Source organism: Dysidea avara, chromosome 6 (genome assembly GCF_963678975.1).
Source record: "Dysidea avara chromosome 6, odDysAvar1.4, whole genome shotgun sequence".
NCBI classification, from domain to species: domain Eukaryota; kingdom Metazoa; phylum Porifera; class Demospongiae; order Dictyoceratida; family Dysideidae; genus Dysidea; species Dysidea avara.
The window spans coordinates 9,638,723-9,654,937 of NC_089277.1; the positions used below are offsets into that span (position 1 = coordinate 9,638,723).

At 39.0% G+C, this 16,215-nt stretch overlaps 1 protein-coding gene across 1 annotated transcript; it reads right to left on the reverse strand.

Moving 5' to 3' along the window:
• Positions 1–225: 225 nt before the first annotated feature.
• LOC136258560 (uncharacterized protein aq_987-like) lies at positions 226–9,079 on the reverse strand. Its single transcript, XM_066051880.1, has 8 exons — positions 8,858–9,079; positions 8,757–8,804; positions 6,672–6,748; positions 4,426–4,480; positions 3,335–3,518; positions 3,009–3,124; positions 2,204–2,306; positions 226–379 (listed from the first exon to the last, which is right to left on the reverse strand). Exons 1-8 carry the CDS (start codon positions 9,005–9,007, stop codon positions 372–374), a joined length of 741 nt encoding a protein of 246 aa, XP_065907952.1. The 5' UTR covers positions 9,008–9,079; the 3' UTR covers positions 226–371.
• Between the last annotated feature and the right edge of the window lie 7,136 nt (positions 9,080–16,215).

A 16,215-nucleotide genomic window follows, 5' to 3' on the forward strand; every position in this document is an offset into this window, starting at 1 on the left:
AAGTAGGTTACTGAAAGTCTGTGTAGTAATCCCAGACCAGGTTGTGACTTGATCTGCAGACAGCCACGTAATTCAGGTAAGTAAATGAGGGTCTACTCTACTTCCTTAACAACTGCGAGTCACTTATACATGTTGACAGACGAGCTAAAAGATGGGTTGATACTCTTACCACATTGTATCATGGCAAAACTCCATCCAAGTAATTAACAAATCATTTGGGTGGACTTTAATACGGAAGTGTTGTAATGACAAATTTTATGTGAACTAGTACAACACATTTGCATTGATATATGTAAAACAAAAATATAACATTTCAAAATATACAGGTAGATGTGTTTGATAAACAAGTTTGATTGCCTTCAGGGTCCACATTATTTTCCTACATATAAATATTTAGCACACATGTAAATAACACAATATACCAAATAACACTACATAGCATATACAGTATGTATATGTGCTAACATTATGACAAGCATAAGGAAAAATTAGGAATTTTAAGTTCGATAAGGGATCATAGAAATAAAAAGTAGGGAAACAAGGGAGGTCGCCTATACCTGCAGATATACTGTTAATCCCTACTTCAGCCCATCCCATGACTGAATTAGGGATTAAATGTCCACTAGTATATCTGCAGGTATAGGCAACCTCCCTTGTTTCCCTACTTTTTATTTTTATGATCCCTAATTGAACCTAAAATTCCTAATTAAATTTTCCCCTATACTTGGTTGTTTACGTTTTTGTAACATTATTATGACTGGTGAACCCATGCATACTGCATCAAAAGAGAGCATGGCGCCGGAGATAATGTTTTTGTCTGAACGCACACCCCAGGTATCAATTACTGACTCGAAAGTGAAGTAGCCATTAAGCTTAGCTATGTTTGCCCCACTATGCAGTGGTATAAATAGGAAAAGCACCTTGGCAATCAATCCAGCAACCACGAAAAATATGGACGTTTTGCAAGCCCCAACTACTGCGAGATTGAACGGCGGCCATTACGCCTCGCTTTCACCTATTTCAGTCCATTACACAATGTTACAAAGAACAGTATGTATGAGAAGCATCTCTGGAATCAATCCAGTCGCTATGGAAAATATGGGCAATAGCCACAGGGAAGCCACATCGAGCTATTGCAAATTGACACCTTGCATTGTCAGTGAAAAGAACTGGAACACAAAGGAGGACAAAGGCAAGCCCATGATGCGTGCATTGTATGTACTGCGGTTGGCGAAAAGGCACATGTCAGGACGAAGCAACGTTGAATAGTGAAGAAATCAAGCACGTAGCTATATAAGTTATGCTTGGTTGAAGGAATCAGTTAGTTAGTCAGAATAAAATTCTGTTAAATAGAAAATTTTTAAAAATTCCATAGAAAACTAGGGGGTTGGTCTGAAGACATCATGGGCTTGGCTGTGCCTAACCAATATTGCCAAGTTGTCATGAATGGAAATTGAGGCTGGTTTTAGGGTGATATTTCTGACTGGTGGCATGATACCAATTATGTACTTGCTTTAACCATTAACCCCATATAAACTTAATCAAAAGTCTGTTCATTGCACTACCTGGAGAAGTTCAAATGAACACTGTAACTACAGAGGCATACTTGTTACAAAGCGATGAACAACAGCAACTCATATTTCCATGCTTCAAAATTCTTGCCATTTTGATTGTGGGTTTAACCACACGAGCTTTATATGGAAAATAAAAAAATTTTATGGCAAAGCAAACGGAACTTGTTGTAAGTTGATAGGAGCAACCACCATTGAGTTTATGGATCATTTATAAAAGTATTGTAAAGGGTTTACATGCTTCCTTACCAAAAGTTACTTACTCGGCTAGTTTTGGCCTCACCATTTAGCATTAGGGTAAAACCCTAGGTATTACTTTAATCTTAATTAAATTACAAGTAAATTGTGTAGCACATACATATGCTTCAAAAATTATAGCGCTTTGTGTGCGGCACACGTATTTACTAAATTTAGATACAGTTTTTAAGAGCTACATAGGACTGACCAACCAACCCAGCTTTGCTACATTGTTTCTTGATAACTGTGTGCACTACCCATTGTGGAGTTACGTAGTTAATACACAGCACACAATATCTACAAATACAATACGTATATACTGTACTAACTTATGTACTGCATATTTACGCTATTGTATACCAACTAAAAGTGTAACGACACACAGGTATTTGTACCCTTCAACAAGCTGGAATTATTCTGCATAACAGTATAGAGATCTTGTGGATTAAGTACATCAGTGTCTTCCCTTAGTATGATGGCATCGTAAGCTTTCCTCATCTGAAACATTTGTCAATAACAAACACATACGTATAAGTCAAGTCAAAACACTCCATTAGCAATCACAAAATACTGTGAACCCTCGATTATCCGAACCCCTTTGTTCTCAGGCAATGATAAAAGTGTTCAGATAAGTAAATCGTCTGGATAACTGAAGCCCATACATTTATATACAGAGCTCTGTTGAAATTCTCTAATAGAACATACACCTATACTCAAAATGCTAATAGAACAGTCATTCCAATTTTGGATAAATGAGGCAGGGTTCTTCCCAGGAATTCCTAAGTGGTGGCCTAAAGTAAACATGAACTGATATGCTGTATGTTGTATTAGAATGTGTTATATTAGAGTATAATTTATTATTGCATGTGCATCAGTGATATATGTAAGATTTGTACTGGTCGGATTTTAGAAGGTACTGGTCTCTTTGAACCACTGCCGACCAGTGTAGCCAGAACCCTGATAAGAGTACGGATAAACAAAAGTCGAGGGTCTACTGTAGCTTTGTGATTTCCCAACATACCACAATTTTAGGAATTTCTCTATAATTATGTATATGATCTACTGTCTAACTTCTTAAGGCATTATGTTGGTTATGTACATGTGTCAAAGGTCGTACGTATCTTACTTGATGTAAGCAAAAGTGCTTTTAGTCTGGCATTATACAATCTTGCTGTGTAGCAAGTTAAGTAAGTGACTCACCTGAAAAGCAGCCTTTTCATACGGCATACGTCCAACAGCAGTCCCCAGGCCAGGACACAGGACTGTGTTAATCGGTGTAACATTTTTGTCAGCAGCAGTGCGGTTGTGAGCCAGAACTGAAATACATGAGAATCTTGTGTTCACAGTTATTAGGCAATAAAATATGAACTTCCTTATTAATGAAGTTGTAAAGTACACCTCAAGGCCTGAACAAAGCATTGTATTTACATGTATAAGAGATTCATTTTTGGATTACTTTGTACACTGCTGTGCAAATGTGGACAACGGAGGTCCCATAGTACTAAAAGAAATTATTAATTGCATACCTTCTCGTAAGACACACCTGAAGGCCAGGTAGGCATTCACAGTGTCACTCACATCCAGTGGCACTCTCATTGTTGGTGCTGACACAAGATATTTGATTGGCTTGCCACCATTAACATAATCATCCAGTGATAGAGTACTGAGATCTAATTGGTCAGAATAGGCCGGGATGATCACTGCACATCCCTAGAGGGTAGTAAAAATAAACCATGTACAGTAACTGATAATCACATGGTACAGTAGTACTGTGTAGTAGAGATCATGGAGGTTTGGGCTTTCTTGCCCTTTGATATAACCAAAACAGCCTCATTTTTCCTTCAAAAACAGCTTGGCAATATTGGTTAGGCACAAGCAAGTCCTAAAATGCCTTCAGAGAAACTCCAAACCCTTCAAATAAGTTTCTATGGAATTAATTTATTCTCTACTAACTGACTAACTGATGTCTGCAGCTAAGCATAACTTGATTATGCTCAATGCCATGGGCTTAATGTCTTCACTGCTTGTAGTCGCTTCAGCGAGAAACATGCCTTTTTGCTAGCCGCAATAAATACAATGCATGCATCGTGGACTTACCTTGTCCCTTTTGTGTACCATTTCTTTCTCCACTGCCTCGAAGGTGCTGTTTGGTGGTAACATATGATTTCAGTGCAAGCTGGCTGTTACAAGAATAGTCCGCAATTTTCCGTAGTGAGTGGATTGATTGCAGACATTTTTCTCATGTACAGTTCTTTGTTTGCAATGCTGTATAGCGTGTAAAACACACCCAAAAAGAAAGCAGAATAGCTGTTAACTTCTCAATAATGACGTGCATTCAATTAGTGACTGGATTGATTGATTTCAGAGGTTCCTCTTGTACTGTTCATCATTTGTAATGCTGTATAAGCGAGTGGAACAAAACTGTATACAATGCAAAATGGCAACAATGTTTCCCGCAATTAATCATCGGGGCAAGGTGGTCGACTACACCTGCAGCTATACTACGTAGTAGACATTTTTCCATTTGAGAATTGCATGCTGCAGATTACTGCATTAATGCAGCACACAAGTGTATACTTTTGAAATGCATCTTAAATACTTATCACTCATTACTTACCACTGGTAATTCCCCATCGTAATGTTCCCTCAAGTATTTCTGTAGTCTTTCTTGCCTGTACATGAGGAGGAAACATCAAGTGAACAATAACACAACACGCAGACATGCTAATGTATCCCTTCAATATAATTATCAGAATGACCAAACAAGAAATACCCACACTGCCATATCAAACTATGGAGTAAAATTAGAAACCTAATACAATTGTTAGAAACCTAGTGTTGTATTTTAGTAAGAGGTTTGGGTACAGGTACGGTGTATAAAGATGTTCCCCAGGTGACATCATTAGTCGCACTACCTCACAACTTTACATTTTGACACTATTAGTCCTCTATACACTCAGAGAAGAGCCAACATGCCTTAGGTGTTACACTAATATGTTTCATCGGTGACCCCCACAATGATGCAAATTCAGTGGCCCCTACAATTTCTATTTGGGGGACTCTTGTACTTTTTGAGTACCATTTCTTTCTTGGTAAATTATTATGAGATAAAGATTATATCGAAACGCAGCAACCAGGTATGGTCAATAGTAATATTTTTATTCTTCTTAGAAAGCCAAGAATTTTGTAACTGGCACACAATAACAAATTCTGTTCATTGTGTTATACCCATACCTGTCAATATTGGCTTCCTGGATTACACACACAATTGACCTTCGTTTACATCACTCATAGGACCTAATGATTTATAATGGCAGAGTCACCGTTTTTAACTGTGACGTCCTTATGGAAAAGACCTATTGCTCTCAATGAGTCATTGACTCATGTGAAAGATATGGAATTAATAGCAAGTAACACGTCTCTATAGCACTCAGAAATACACATCAAGTCATGTGTAAACTGTGTTTTCAAAAGCATACAAATTAACAACTAAAAGTGTCAAGATACTAACAAAGGGAGCATCAAAGTAACCATCCACACACTTTCACTAAAGGACAGGTTTTCTTTACAGTAGTTGGATTCCACTGTGGAGGTTGGAAGTTTATTCATATAATTACATTTTGGAGATTGTATTGAACTCAAGGAGGGCAGCAACATTGAATGGTATCTGTGATGCTCATTTTTAACCTTCTTCATGGTAGCCATCATTCATGTGGAAGCATACTTGATCTTTAACGCTAGTCTCATGTGATCCCCAACTAGTGCTCATGTGATCCTCAACTAGTGCTTACGCCAATGCAGCCTTTGTAAGCTGTGTAAGATGACTTCTTAGGTGCTTTTCATATCTCTGCCTTTTTAGCTGGCCAACAAAGACATTTACTACATCCGCAGCCTGGTGTAAGATCTCGACTGATCTACATGTAGCCCAAGATACCTACCTATTCAGTGGGCTAATGGAGCTTAATGTGCCATTGCCATGTATTCATCGTATTTTGTCAATCAGGAGGCATTTCAGCACCCAAGGAAGTCCAGTACACTTTTCAATACAAAACCATTGGGATCATGTGCATGCTTCCAAATTCCTCTACATTGTGCAAATATAAGCCATATCTCAAATGATGTCATGCGTTAAAAAATGGTCATAGGGCTGTACGATAATGGTAAAACCTATGTCTCGATAAGTGACAACCATTTTATCTTGATGAACAATATCTCAATAATGATGTGACAATATCAGACTGTTAGTATTTTGTAAATACAAATTTTACATATTTGTTGACATAAAGTCACGAATCATGTAGTGGCTATCGTAAATAAGATGACAAATTTGCTTATTGAGACAATAGTAAATCTTCGTAATCTATTGTAAATCAACCACAGTCAGATGGAAAACTTGTGGAAAGGTGTCAAACTAGTTGGAGAAGTGATGAAATTTCTGGCTTATGATTTACTGTAGGTATCTAGATAATCTTTTTATCTCCCAGCTCTAGTGGACGCTCTATTTCAGGGACTCCCAACAAATCCGAGCATGAGTTCTAATGGGGCTTAATAGGAATTGATGACTACTCAATTGTGGAGAATATATCAAAGGGTATAATAAGTGCTATGAAGTGTATAAGGGAATAAAATCTATCCCCTCAGTTGGTTTTCCAAGTTGAGACTATTGTTTCTTTATTGTAATAATCATACCGGCTCGATATATTGTTCGCTGGTTACCCAATCAATTGATATTCATTGGTAACTATACTCAAAAATATAAGAGTCCCCCAACTAAAAACATGATTTGGAATAAGTCTTAACCATTGAGACAAGGGAATTGAAAAAAATTATATCAATGTATAGATTGGCCACTATATATCTTACATTTGCCAGCCAAAGTGTAGAGAGTATGCCATATCAATCCCACCATCCATGAAACCAAAACTGTTAGCTGGGGATACCTGCAAGAGCAACAAAAAGGAAACTCAAGTCAATGCTGTGCTATTTCTAAAAGCCAGGTGCTAAGAATCTAGCTATAGTCTTAACAATGTATATATATATTACATACTATCAAGAGTAAATAATAGAGAAGAGAGTATCCAACTGCTATATACCACATCAAAAATGATCCTGTAAAGTCCACTCTGCTTGTTAAAACATTTTCAAAGAAGGTGTTAAATTAGTCTATTAACAAGTGGTGTGCACACAGGCTTTGTATTGTGTAAGTGTTGAAGGTGATGATTACTAGATATGAACACTTCTATGATACCCTAAATTTTACTGAAATATGCAGAAAGACTTAACAGGATCATTTTTGATGTGGTATATGGCAGTTGGATACTCTCTTCTCTATTATTTACTCTTGATACTATTAGTTGCATAGCTTTCAATTCTTACTTTACAACAGCTTTGCTCACACGTGTGAATACAAACATAGATAGATGGGTATGCATGCAGGCACGCACACATTATGCACTCACAGCTGGCCTGTGGCCAGTTGTGAGTGCACTTGGTTAAAAATATTACAATGACAAAGCCATAGCAAAAATAAATAACACAAAAAATATTTTTACTTTACAACAGCTTTGCTCACACATGTGCATACAAACATAGATAGATGGGTATGTACGCAGGCACACACTCACAGCTGGCCTGTGGCCTGTTGCGAGTACACTTGCATATTGAATTTATTTGGTTAATAATCAATACATTATATTGAAAGGGACACGCCCCCAAAAGTACGTAAAATGTGTAAAAACACAGTGATTTTCGTGCATTTTTGAAGCGCCCACAACTTTACGTAGTGATACCAACAAAAAACGGTCTGCTTATTATGCACACACCTCTAAGGAATACTCCACCTTATTTTCAAGACTGTAGCTGCAGCGGATACGTGGGCCCAGCACTGTTTCTGAACCCGGTTCGTCATTTTGCCCAATGCGTAATGTATTGTGGGATTCACCCGTTACCAAGACTATGGGAATTCACCTTAAACTAATTAGTCTAAACAAAAAGAACGGTCTGGAACATTGTGTACATGAATAATACTTCAGTAATTCGAGGGAATTGTACGAAGAGTTGTTACCCTCAAGCGGGCCATTCAGTTTAAAGACAAAAGTTAAGGAAAGCCGCTTCGAGAAAATGTTGCGTGAGTAACTTAGTTTAGAATAGCTTTGTTCTAGTTTCTGTAGGCCTATATACACAGACACCATGTATCCTAAGCCAACGTTTAGTGGGTTTCTCGTACATTTTTGAACTTACCATGCCGGTAGATATGCGGAATTCCGCTAAAATCAGTAAATTTTATTAGGTTCGCAATCCCAATGGCTAATTTCAATGTCATTAAAAAATATTACAATGACAAAGCCATGGTAAAAATAAATAACACAAAATATTACGCGCGAAATTATATAACGCAATAATATTGTTTTGCCGGCTATATTGGCCACTAGCTAGCTACACGTAGCACAAGCTTCATCCCTTGACGGCACTATCGTCCTAGAGCTATGAGGTCTGGGGCGAGACCTCGGGAAACGATGACACGCGAAATATATAATAGAATGCCATTGCAATGATAGTCTCGTGCCCAGACCGCTTTTTTTCTTTTTGTGTGGGGGCGGAGAAAAAAAGGGTCTGGTGGATCTCCAATACAGCCGGATCTACAACTTTTGGGGATCGTTGATTAGTGGTGATGAATAGCAAAGGTTTGTTAACGAAGCGACAATAGGAAATACGGCGCGCGTTTGCTTGGCAAGGCTGCATCCTTGGGTACGCGCGCCGTATTTCCTATTGTCGCTTCGTTAACAAGCCTTTGCTATTCATCACCACTAATCAACGATCCCCAAAAGTTGTAGATCTGGCTGCACAAAAAATGTATTGGAGATCCACCAGACTCTTTTTTTCTCCGCCCCCACACAAAAAGAAAAAAGCGGTCTGGGCACGAGACTATTGCAATGACACGGCACTTACGATAGCATCTGCTTGTGGTCCACCCTTGAATATGTCTCCTTTTGTGATCTGTTTATTGGTTAAATAAGCATTGAACAATAGCTTCTATGGTAGTTGCTTACTTTAACATTCTGGTACTTGTTTCCTTTAAACGCACTTTCCCATGCTTTAACCATACCAGCACTAATATCTCTGAGGTGAATGATCAACTCGGGTTGACTAGGTGTTGTTGTAGCAGTAGCGTCAGATCCTTGCTGCTCCGACTGTGCCATTCTCTCTCGGTGTGTCAGCCAAGTGGTGTCAGCTAATTCTTAATAAACGCGCTGGCGTGGTGTCAGCCATAGTCTCGTGCCCAACCGGGCTCGCGCTAATGCGCAAACACGTATTAGCGCGAGCCCGGTTGGGCACGAGACTAATACCTTGATACATCTAGCACGTTCAGACGTCGAATCGTCATGTATCAAAAGCATGGTTGGCACTTTGTATACAGAGATGACATGTGACTCGAGGTGAGTCCTAGGACTTTCAGGACTGATTGAAGTTTCAAGGAAAACTATGATAGGGTCCGCAACGCGAAAAATCGATATCCTCCAATCAACTACCTAACTATTGTCATGTGTTAGGCTAAGTGTAACTTAAATAACACCAGCGTGGCAGCCAAGTTTGTCACTTTCTTCTGGTAGAAAACGATACAAATGTCTTAAAATCACGTGATTTTTCGTTGCATTGGTTCGTAGGGTTCTTCGTATGCAACGATATTCACTCTCAACATTGTTCAAATAGTCTATCATCAACTCAAAGTATCGGTGGTTTGATTTTATTGGTCAGTTTCTGGTGGCAGCACGATCTGTGCGGATTTTTGGCGACAAACAAAATGTTTCTTCCTCTGGAGCACAGGATAAGCAGAGCAGCAACTGCGCCGTGGGTCAGCAATGACCAGTACTAGGTAAAGTACCTGCATGCGGAGTATGGTTATAATTGAAGCTTGTTAGCCATCTGGCTGAGCCATCTATATGCTGAAATTCGGCCAAAACGACGCGATTTTTGCAAACAAATACCAGAATGGTTGATACATCAGTGAGACAGTCTCCAACAGCAAGAATACGAAGCTTATAAACACCTAACAATACGGTTATCTCGCCCAGTAAACGCATAGAGCAATCCAATGCATGAAATAGGCACTCGCGTGATCGAAATTCAAATCACGGAAATGCCCATGAAATTGCTTTCATTTCTGAACAAGAACCATGCAGTGAGTTCCTTTTGTAAAGATTTGTGTTAATTGTTCACTCAGGCGTGGTCTAGGCTAGTGCAGGTGTGTGATGACATCATAGGGAGAGTCTTGGACTGCTGGGCTAATCGAGATGCTGAACCTAACGCACACAAACTGATTGTCATTTGATTTCAAGCGGTTTTAAGGTCATTGGAACAGATTATGGTTGTATTTTCCGTGATTCAAATTTTGATCACGTGAGTGCCTATTTCATGCATTGGATTGCTCTATGCGTTTACTGGGCGAGATAGCGGTATTGTTAGGTGTTTATAAGCTTCGTATTCTTGCTGTTGGAGACTGTCTCACTGATGTATCAACCATTCTGGTATTTTTTTGCAAAAATCGCGTCGTTTTGGCCGAATTTCAGCATATAGATGACTCAGCCAGATGGCTAACAAGCTTCAATTATAACCATACTCCGCATGCAGGTACTTTACCTAGTACTGGTCATTGCTGATCCACGGCGCAGTTGCTGCTCTGCTTGTCCTGTGCTCCAGAGGAAAAAACATTTTGTTTGTCGCCAAAAATCCGCACAGATCGTGCTGCCACCAGAAACTGACCAATAAAATTAAACCACCGATACTTTGAGTTGATGATAGACTATTTGAACAATGTTGAGAGTGAATATCGTGGCATACGAAGAACCCTACGAACTACTGCAACGAAAAATCACGTGATTTAAAGACATTTGTATCGTTTTCTACCAGAAGAAAATGACAAACTTGGCTGCCACGCTGGTGTTATTTAAGTTACACTTAGCCCAACACATGACAATAGTTAGGTAGTTGATTGGAGGATATCGATTTTTCGCGTTGCGGACCCTAACTATGATGTATAGGTCAGTACAAGTATCAGTCCTATAGCAATTAATCATGCTTCTTAGAGGTAGCTACTAGCTACATTGGTTTATAGTAAATCACACATAACATAGCTATACAAAAATAACCACAAGCACGTTGATCAAGAGGTGCATTATAGGGATCAGTTACAGTCAAGTGAGAGTAAAATATTGTCATCGTAGCCAGCGAGGTAGCCAGACATGCAACTGAAGGACCAAATGCATTCAGTTTATCTGCAAAGTCCTAACAGCTGAAAAGTGTAGCTACCCATGGGATGAAGCTGCAGATGCAAGTTTTCATACTCACCAATAACTATGAGGAGGATTCATAATAATGTAACATGCAGTGACTGTTTCAATTGGGTATTCGCGAGGGTATTCGACAGATTTTCGTTAGAGTAACTTGATATTGTATACCAGATGGCCCCCCCCCCCCATGCCTCCCTGTAGATCCACTGGGGTTAGATACTCTGCTCCTCCCATTCTAGCTCAATCTCACTCCAGGTCAGGGCCGCCCACAGGGGGGGGCAACTGGGGCATTTTGCCCCGGGCCCCAGCCTGAAAGGGCCCCCAGGAGGCCCCATGTAGGGCCCCCTGAATACCTGTTTAAAAGATCGATAGAACAGTCAGATCTAAATACTCTAATAGAGCATTCATAGTATTCTTCAGAGGAGCAGTGGAGCAAGCTTATAGATAAAGAGATATGGTTGGTGATGGGTAGTTATTGTCATTGTCAGCAGGTTGTGACCTTTTTTTTTTTTTTTTTTTTTTTTTTTGGTCTTCAACTTACAGCTTGGGTGAAGGGCCCCACTTTAACTCTTTGCCCTGGGCCCCTTAATTTCTCTGGGCGGCCCTGCTCCAGGTTATGGGTTATTCTAAAAATGCATAATAGCTAATAACTTATATAGCTATACTTATGCATTTTATAAAGTTTTTCTAGATTTCTTAATTAAGATATATATACATAAACATAATAATTATTAGTTTGTCATCCCCACCCGCATTACCATTTTCCCCACCACATCAATGATTTTCAATAGAATTATTTAGTTGCAATGCAACTTTTTGAAGGTATGTAGCAACTGGCTACAGTAGGCCAAGAATTATGCTATTTTTCTTCCCACATTGCTATTTTGAATATTGATGGAGAAACCTTATATAGCTGCATGGTTACCATTTAACAAGATTTTTAAAAGCGTGCAGCAAAAGTTATTTTCTCTCAGACAGGAAAGTTTTTTAAAGCTATTATTCTGCTAGGCTATGGATGGTAACTAACTATACTCTAATGTTTAAGTCTCCAGTTCCTGTTTGTTAGGTTAGGGTAATCCAAAGCTGCAGCACATGTTGCTGTCAGGCCTTCAGTGCTGGCCACTGTGAAGCTTCAATAACAATAACAAACTGAATTGTAGGAGACTGCTAATTGTGTATGCTTTAATTGCTTCAAAATGTCATTAGTTATTTTACTGCCCATATACGTATCATTGTGGCATATATTCTGGTCCCCTGCGCACACAGCGATGGATTGAGCATGCACATGAGTTGTGCTTTTAGTTACCTCTGCAATCATTTTAGCCATGCTATAATATTATGTGACTACGTTAAATTTCGCGAAAAATCTTTTCCACACATTTTACCAGTACATGCCAGCAAATAAAATCTAATCAAAAACAGCCAAGCTGTAAAAAAAGATGCGGCCCACAAAAAGGCCATGGTGAAAAAAGATGTGAAATCCAAGGTGGCGGCCAAGAAATGGCTGTGATGGTAGGTTAATTATTAAATTTTAATAACGACATTTCAGGTGAATTTGGTGCCAAGACCAAGCGGCACAAAATTCACCTGAATTGTCATTATTAAAATTTAACCATTAACCTACCATCACAGCCATTTCTTGGCCGCCACCTTGGATTTCACATCTTTTTTCACCATGGCCTTTTTGGGGCCGCACCTTTTTTTACAGCTTGGCTGTTTTTGATTAGATATCACTTCTTTTTGTATTTGTATACTGCAAAGCCAGCCTATGGCTGGCTTTGGGGCATTTTTAACCCATGTGTTTTTTTCTTTATCACAGAAAGAAGAAAAGAACTTAAAGAAGATTAATTTTGTAATACTTCAATTATTTTTGATTTTATTAGTAATTATACAAATTATATACATATATTTATTACATGCCCATTATTCCCCACAAGATATTTTTTTGCAGCTGATCTCTCTACTGAGTGACTTGAAATGTAGCTGAACTATATACAGGATGGTTTCTTTGTAGCTGAACTCTCTACAAGGTGACCTCTTCTAGCTGGCCTCTCTACAGGGTGATTTGTTTGCAGCTAAACTCTCTATATGGTGGTTTCTTTGTAGCTGAACTCTCTACATGATGGTTTCTTTGTAGCTGAACTCTCTATAAGGTGACTTCGTCTAGCTGAACTCTCTACAGGGTGATTTTTTTTTGTAGCTGAACTCTCTACAGGGTGATTTGTTTGCAGCTGAACTCTCTACATGAAGGTTTCTTTGTAGCTGAACTCTCTACAAGGTGACTTCGTCCAGCTGATCTCTCTACGGGGTGATTTGCTTCTAGCTGAACTATCTACAGGTGATTTGTTTGCAGCTAAACTCTCTACATGGTGGTTTCTTTGTAGCTGAACTCCCTACATGATGGTTTCTTTGTAGCTGAACTCTCTACAAGGTAACATCTTCTCTACAGGGTGATTTGTTGTAGTTGAATTCTCTACAAGGTGGTTTGTTTGAGGCTGAACTCTCTACATGGCGGTTTCTTTGTAGCTGAACTCTCTACAGAGTGATTTGTTTGCAGCTGAACTCTCTACATGATGGTTTCTTTGTAACTGAACACTCTACAAGGTGACTTCTTCTAGCTGATCTTTCTATAGGGTGAATTGTTTGTAGCTGAACTATCTACAAGGTAACTTCTTCTAGCTGATCTCTCTACAGGGTGATTTGTTTGTAACTGAACTCTCTACATGATGGTTTCTTTGTAGCTGAACTCTCTACAAGGTGACTTCTTCTAGCTGATCCCTCTACAGGGGGATTTATTTGTAGCTGAACTCTCTACAAGTGATTTATTTGCAGCTGAACTCTTTATGTGGTGGTTTCTTTGTAGCTGAACTCTCTACAAGGTGACCTCTTCTAGCTGATCTCTCTACAGGGTGATTTGTTTCTAGCTGAACTCTCTACAAGTAATTTTTTGCAGCTAAATACTCTACATGGTGGTTTCTTTGTAGCCGAACTCTCTACATGGTGGTTTCTTTGTTGCTGAACTCTCTACAAGGTGAATTCTTCTACCTGATCTCTCTACAGGGTAATTTGTTTGTAACTGAACTCTGTACAAGGTGGGTGATCTCACTGCATGTTGATTTGTTTGTAGCTGAACTCACTAAAGGGTGATTTGCTTGTAGCTGAACTCCTTGCATTGTGTCTAGTTTCTAGCTGATCTCTCTACAGGGTGATTTGTTTGTAGCTGATCTCTCTACAAGTTGATTTGTGTGTAGCTGATCTTTCTACAGGTTGATTTGTTTGTAGCCAATCTCTCTACAGGGTAATTTGTTTGTAGCTGAACTCTGTACACGGTGCTTTTTTGTAGGTGATCTCACTGCAGGTTGATTTGTTTGTAGCTGAACTCACTAAACGGTGATTTTCTTGTAGCTGAACTGCTTACATTGTGTCTAGTTTCTAGCTGATCTCTCTACAGGGTGATTTGTTTGTACCTAATCTCTCTACAAGTTGATTTAAGTGTAGCTGATCTCTCTGCAGGTTGATTAATTTGTAGCCGATCTCTCTACAGGGTAATTTGTTTGTAGCTGAACTGTCTATAAGGTGATTTGTTTGTAGCTGATCTCTCTGCAGGTTGATTTGTTTTAGCTGAACTCTCTACAGGCTGATTTACTTGTAGCTGAACTCCTTACATTGTGTCTAGTTTCTAGCCGATCTCTCTACAGGTTGATTTGTTTGTAGCCGATCTCTCTACAGGGTAATTTGTTTGTAGCTTAACTCTCTATAAGGTGATTTGTTTGCAGCTGAACTCTCTACATGGTGGTTTCTTTGTTGCTGAACTCTCTACAGGGTGTTTTGCTTGTAGCTGAACTCTCTGCAGGGTGATTTGTTTCTAGCTTATCTCTCTACAGGTTGATTTGTGTGTAACTGGTCTCTCTACAAGCTGATTTGTTTGTAGCTGATCTCTCTGCAGGTTGATTTGTTTGTAGCTGATCTCTCTACAAGTTGATTTGTTTGTTGCTGATCACTCTAAAAGTTGATTTGTTTGTAGCTGAACTCTCTGCAAAGTGTTTTGTTTGTAGCTGACCTCGCTTCAGGGTGATTTGTTTCTCTCTACAGGGTAATTTTTTTGTAGCTGACCTCTCTTCAGGCTAGCTGATTGCTCTACAGGTTGATTTGTTTGTAGATGAACTCTATACAGGGTAATTTGCTTGTAGCTGAACTCCTTACATTGTGTCTAGTTTGTAGCTGATCTCTCTACAGGGTGATTTGTTTGTAGCTGATCTCTCTACAAGTTGATTTGTGTGTAGCTGACCTCTCTGCAGGTTGATTTGTTTGTAGCCGATCTCTCTACAGGGTAATTTGTTTGTAGCTGAACTGTCTATAAGGTGATTTGTTTGTAGCTGATCTCTCTGCAGGTTGATTTGTTTTAGCTGAACTCTCTAAAGGGTGATTGCTTGTAGCTGAACTCCTTACATTGTGTCTAGTTTCTAGTTGATGTCTCTACAGGGTGATTTTTTTTGTAGCTGAACTCTCTACAGGGTGATTTGTTTCTAGCTTATCTCTCTACAGGTAGATTTGTGTTAATTTGTTCATTGCTGATCACTATAAAGGTTGATTTGTTGTAGCTGAACACTCTGCAAAGTGTTTTATTTGTAGCTGATCTCTCTAAAGGGTAATTTGTTTGTAGCTGAACTCTCTCCACAGTGACTTGTGTGTAGCTGAATTCTGTGTAGCTGAATTCTCTAGAGAGTGACTTAATTGTAGCTGAATTCTCTACAGGGTGCATGACTTGTTTATAGCTGAACTTTCTTCAGTGTGACTTGTAATGTTCTGAATTTCTATAGTGATATATTTGCTTAACTCTTCACATGGTGACTTGCTTCTTGCTGAACTGTCTATAAGATTAACTGTTTGCAGCTGAACTCCCTACAGAATAACTTGTGATGCAATAAAATTCTATAATGGAGTAAATAAATTAGCTGAATGCTCTATTAGGGTGACTGTTCTATTAGAGTATCTCGATCTCGCATTTGCTACACGGAGTTGGCTTTAGAATCATAACTCAGTGGTTTGTAATCCGATTCTTCTGTACTACTGCAAGGACTTTCTATGAAGATTATTCCAGCTATACACCGATTTTCAGC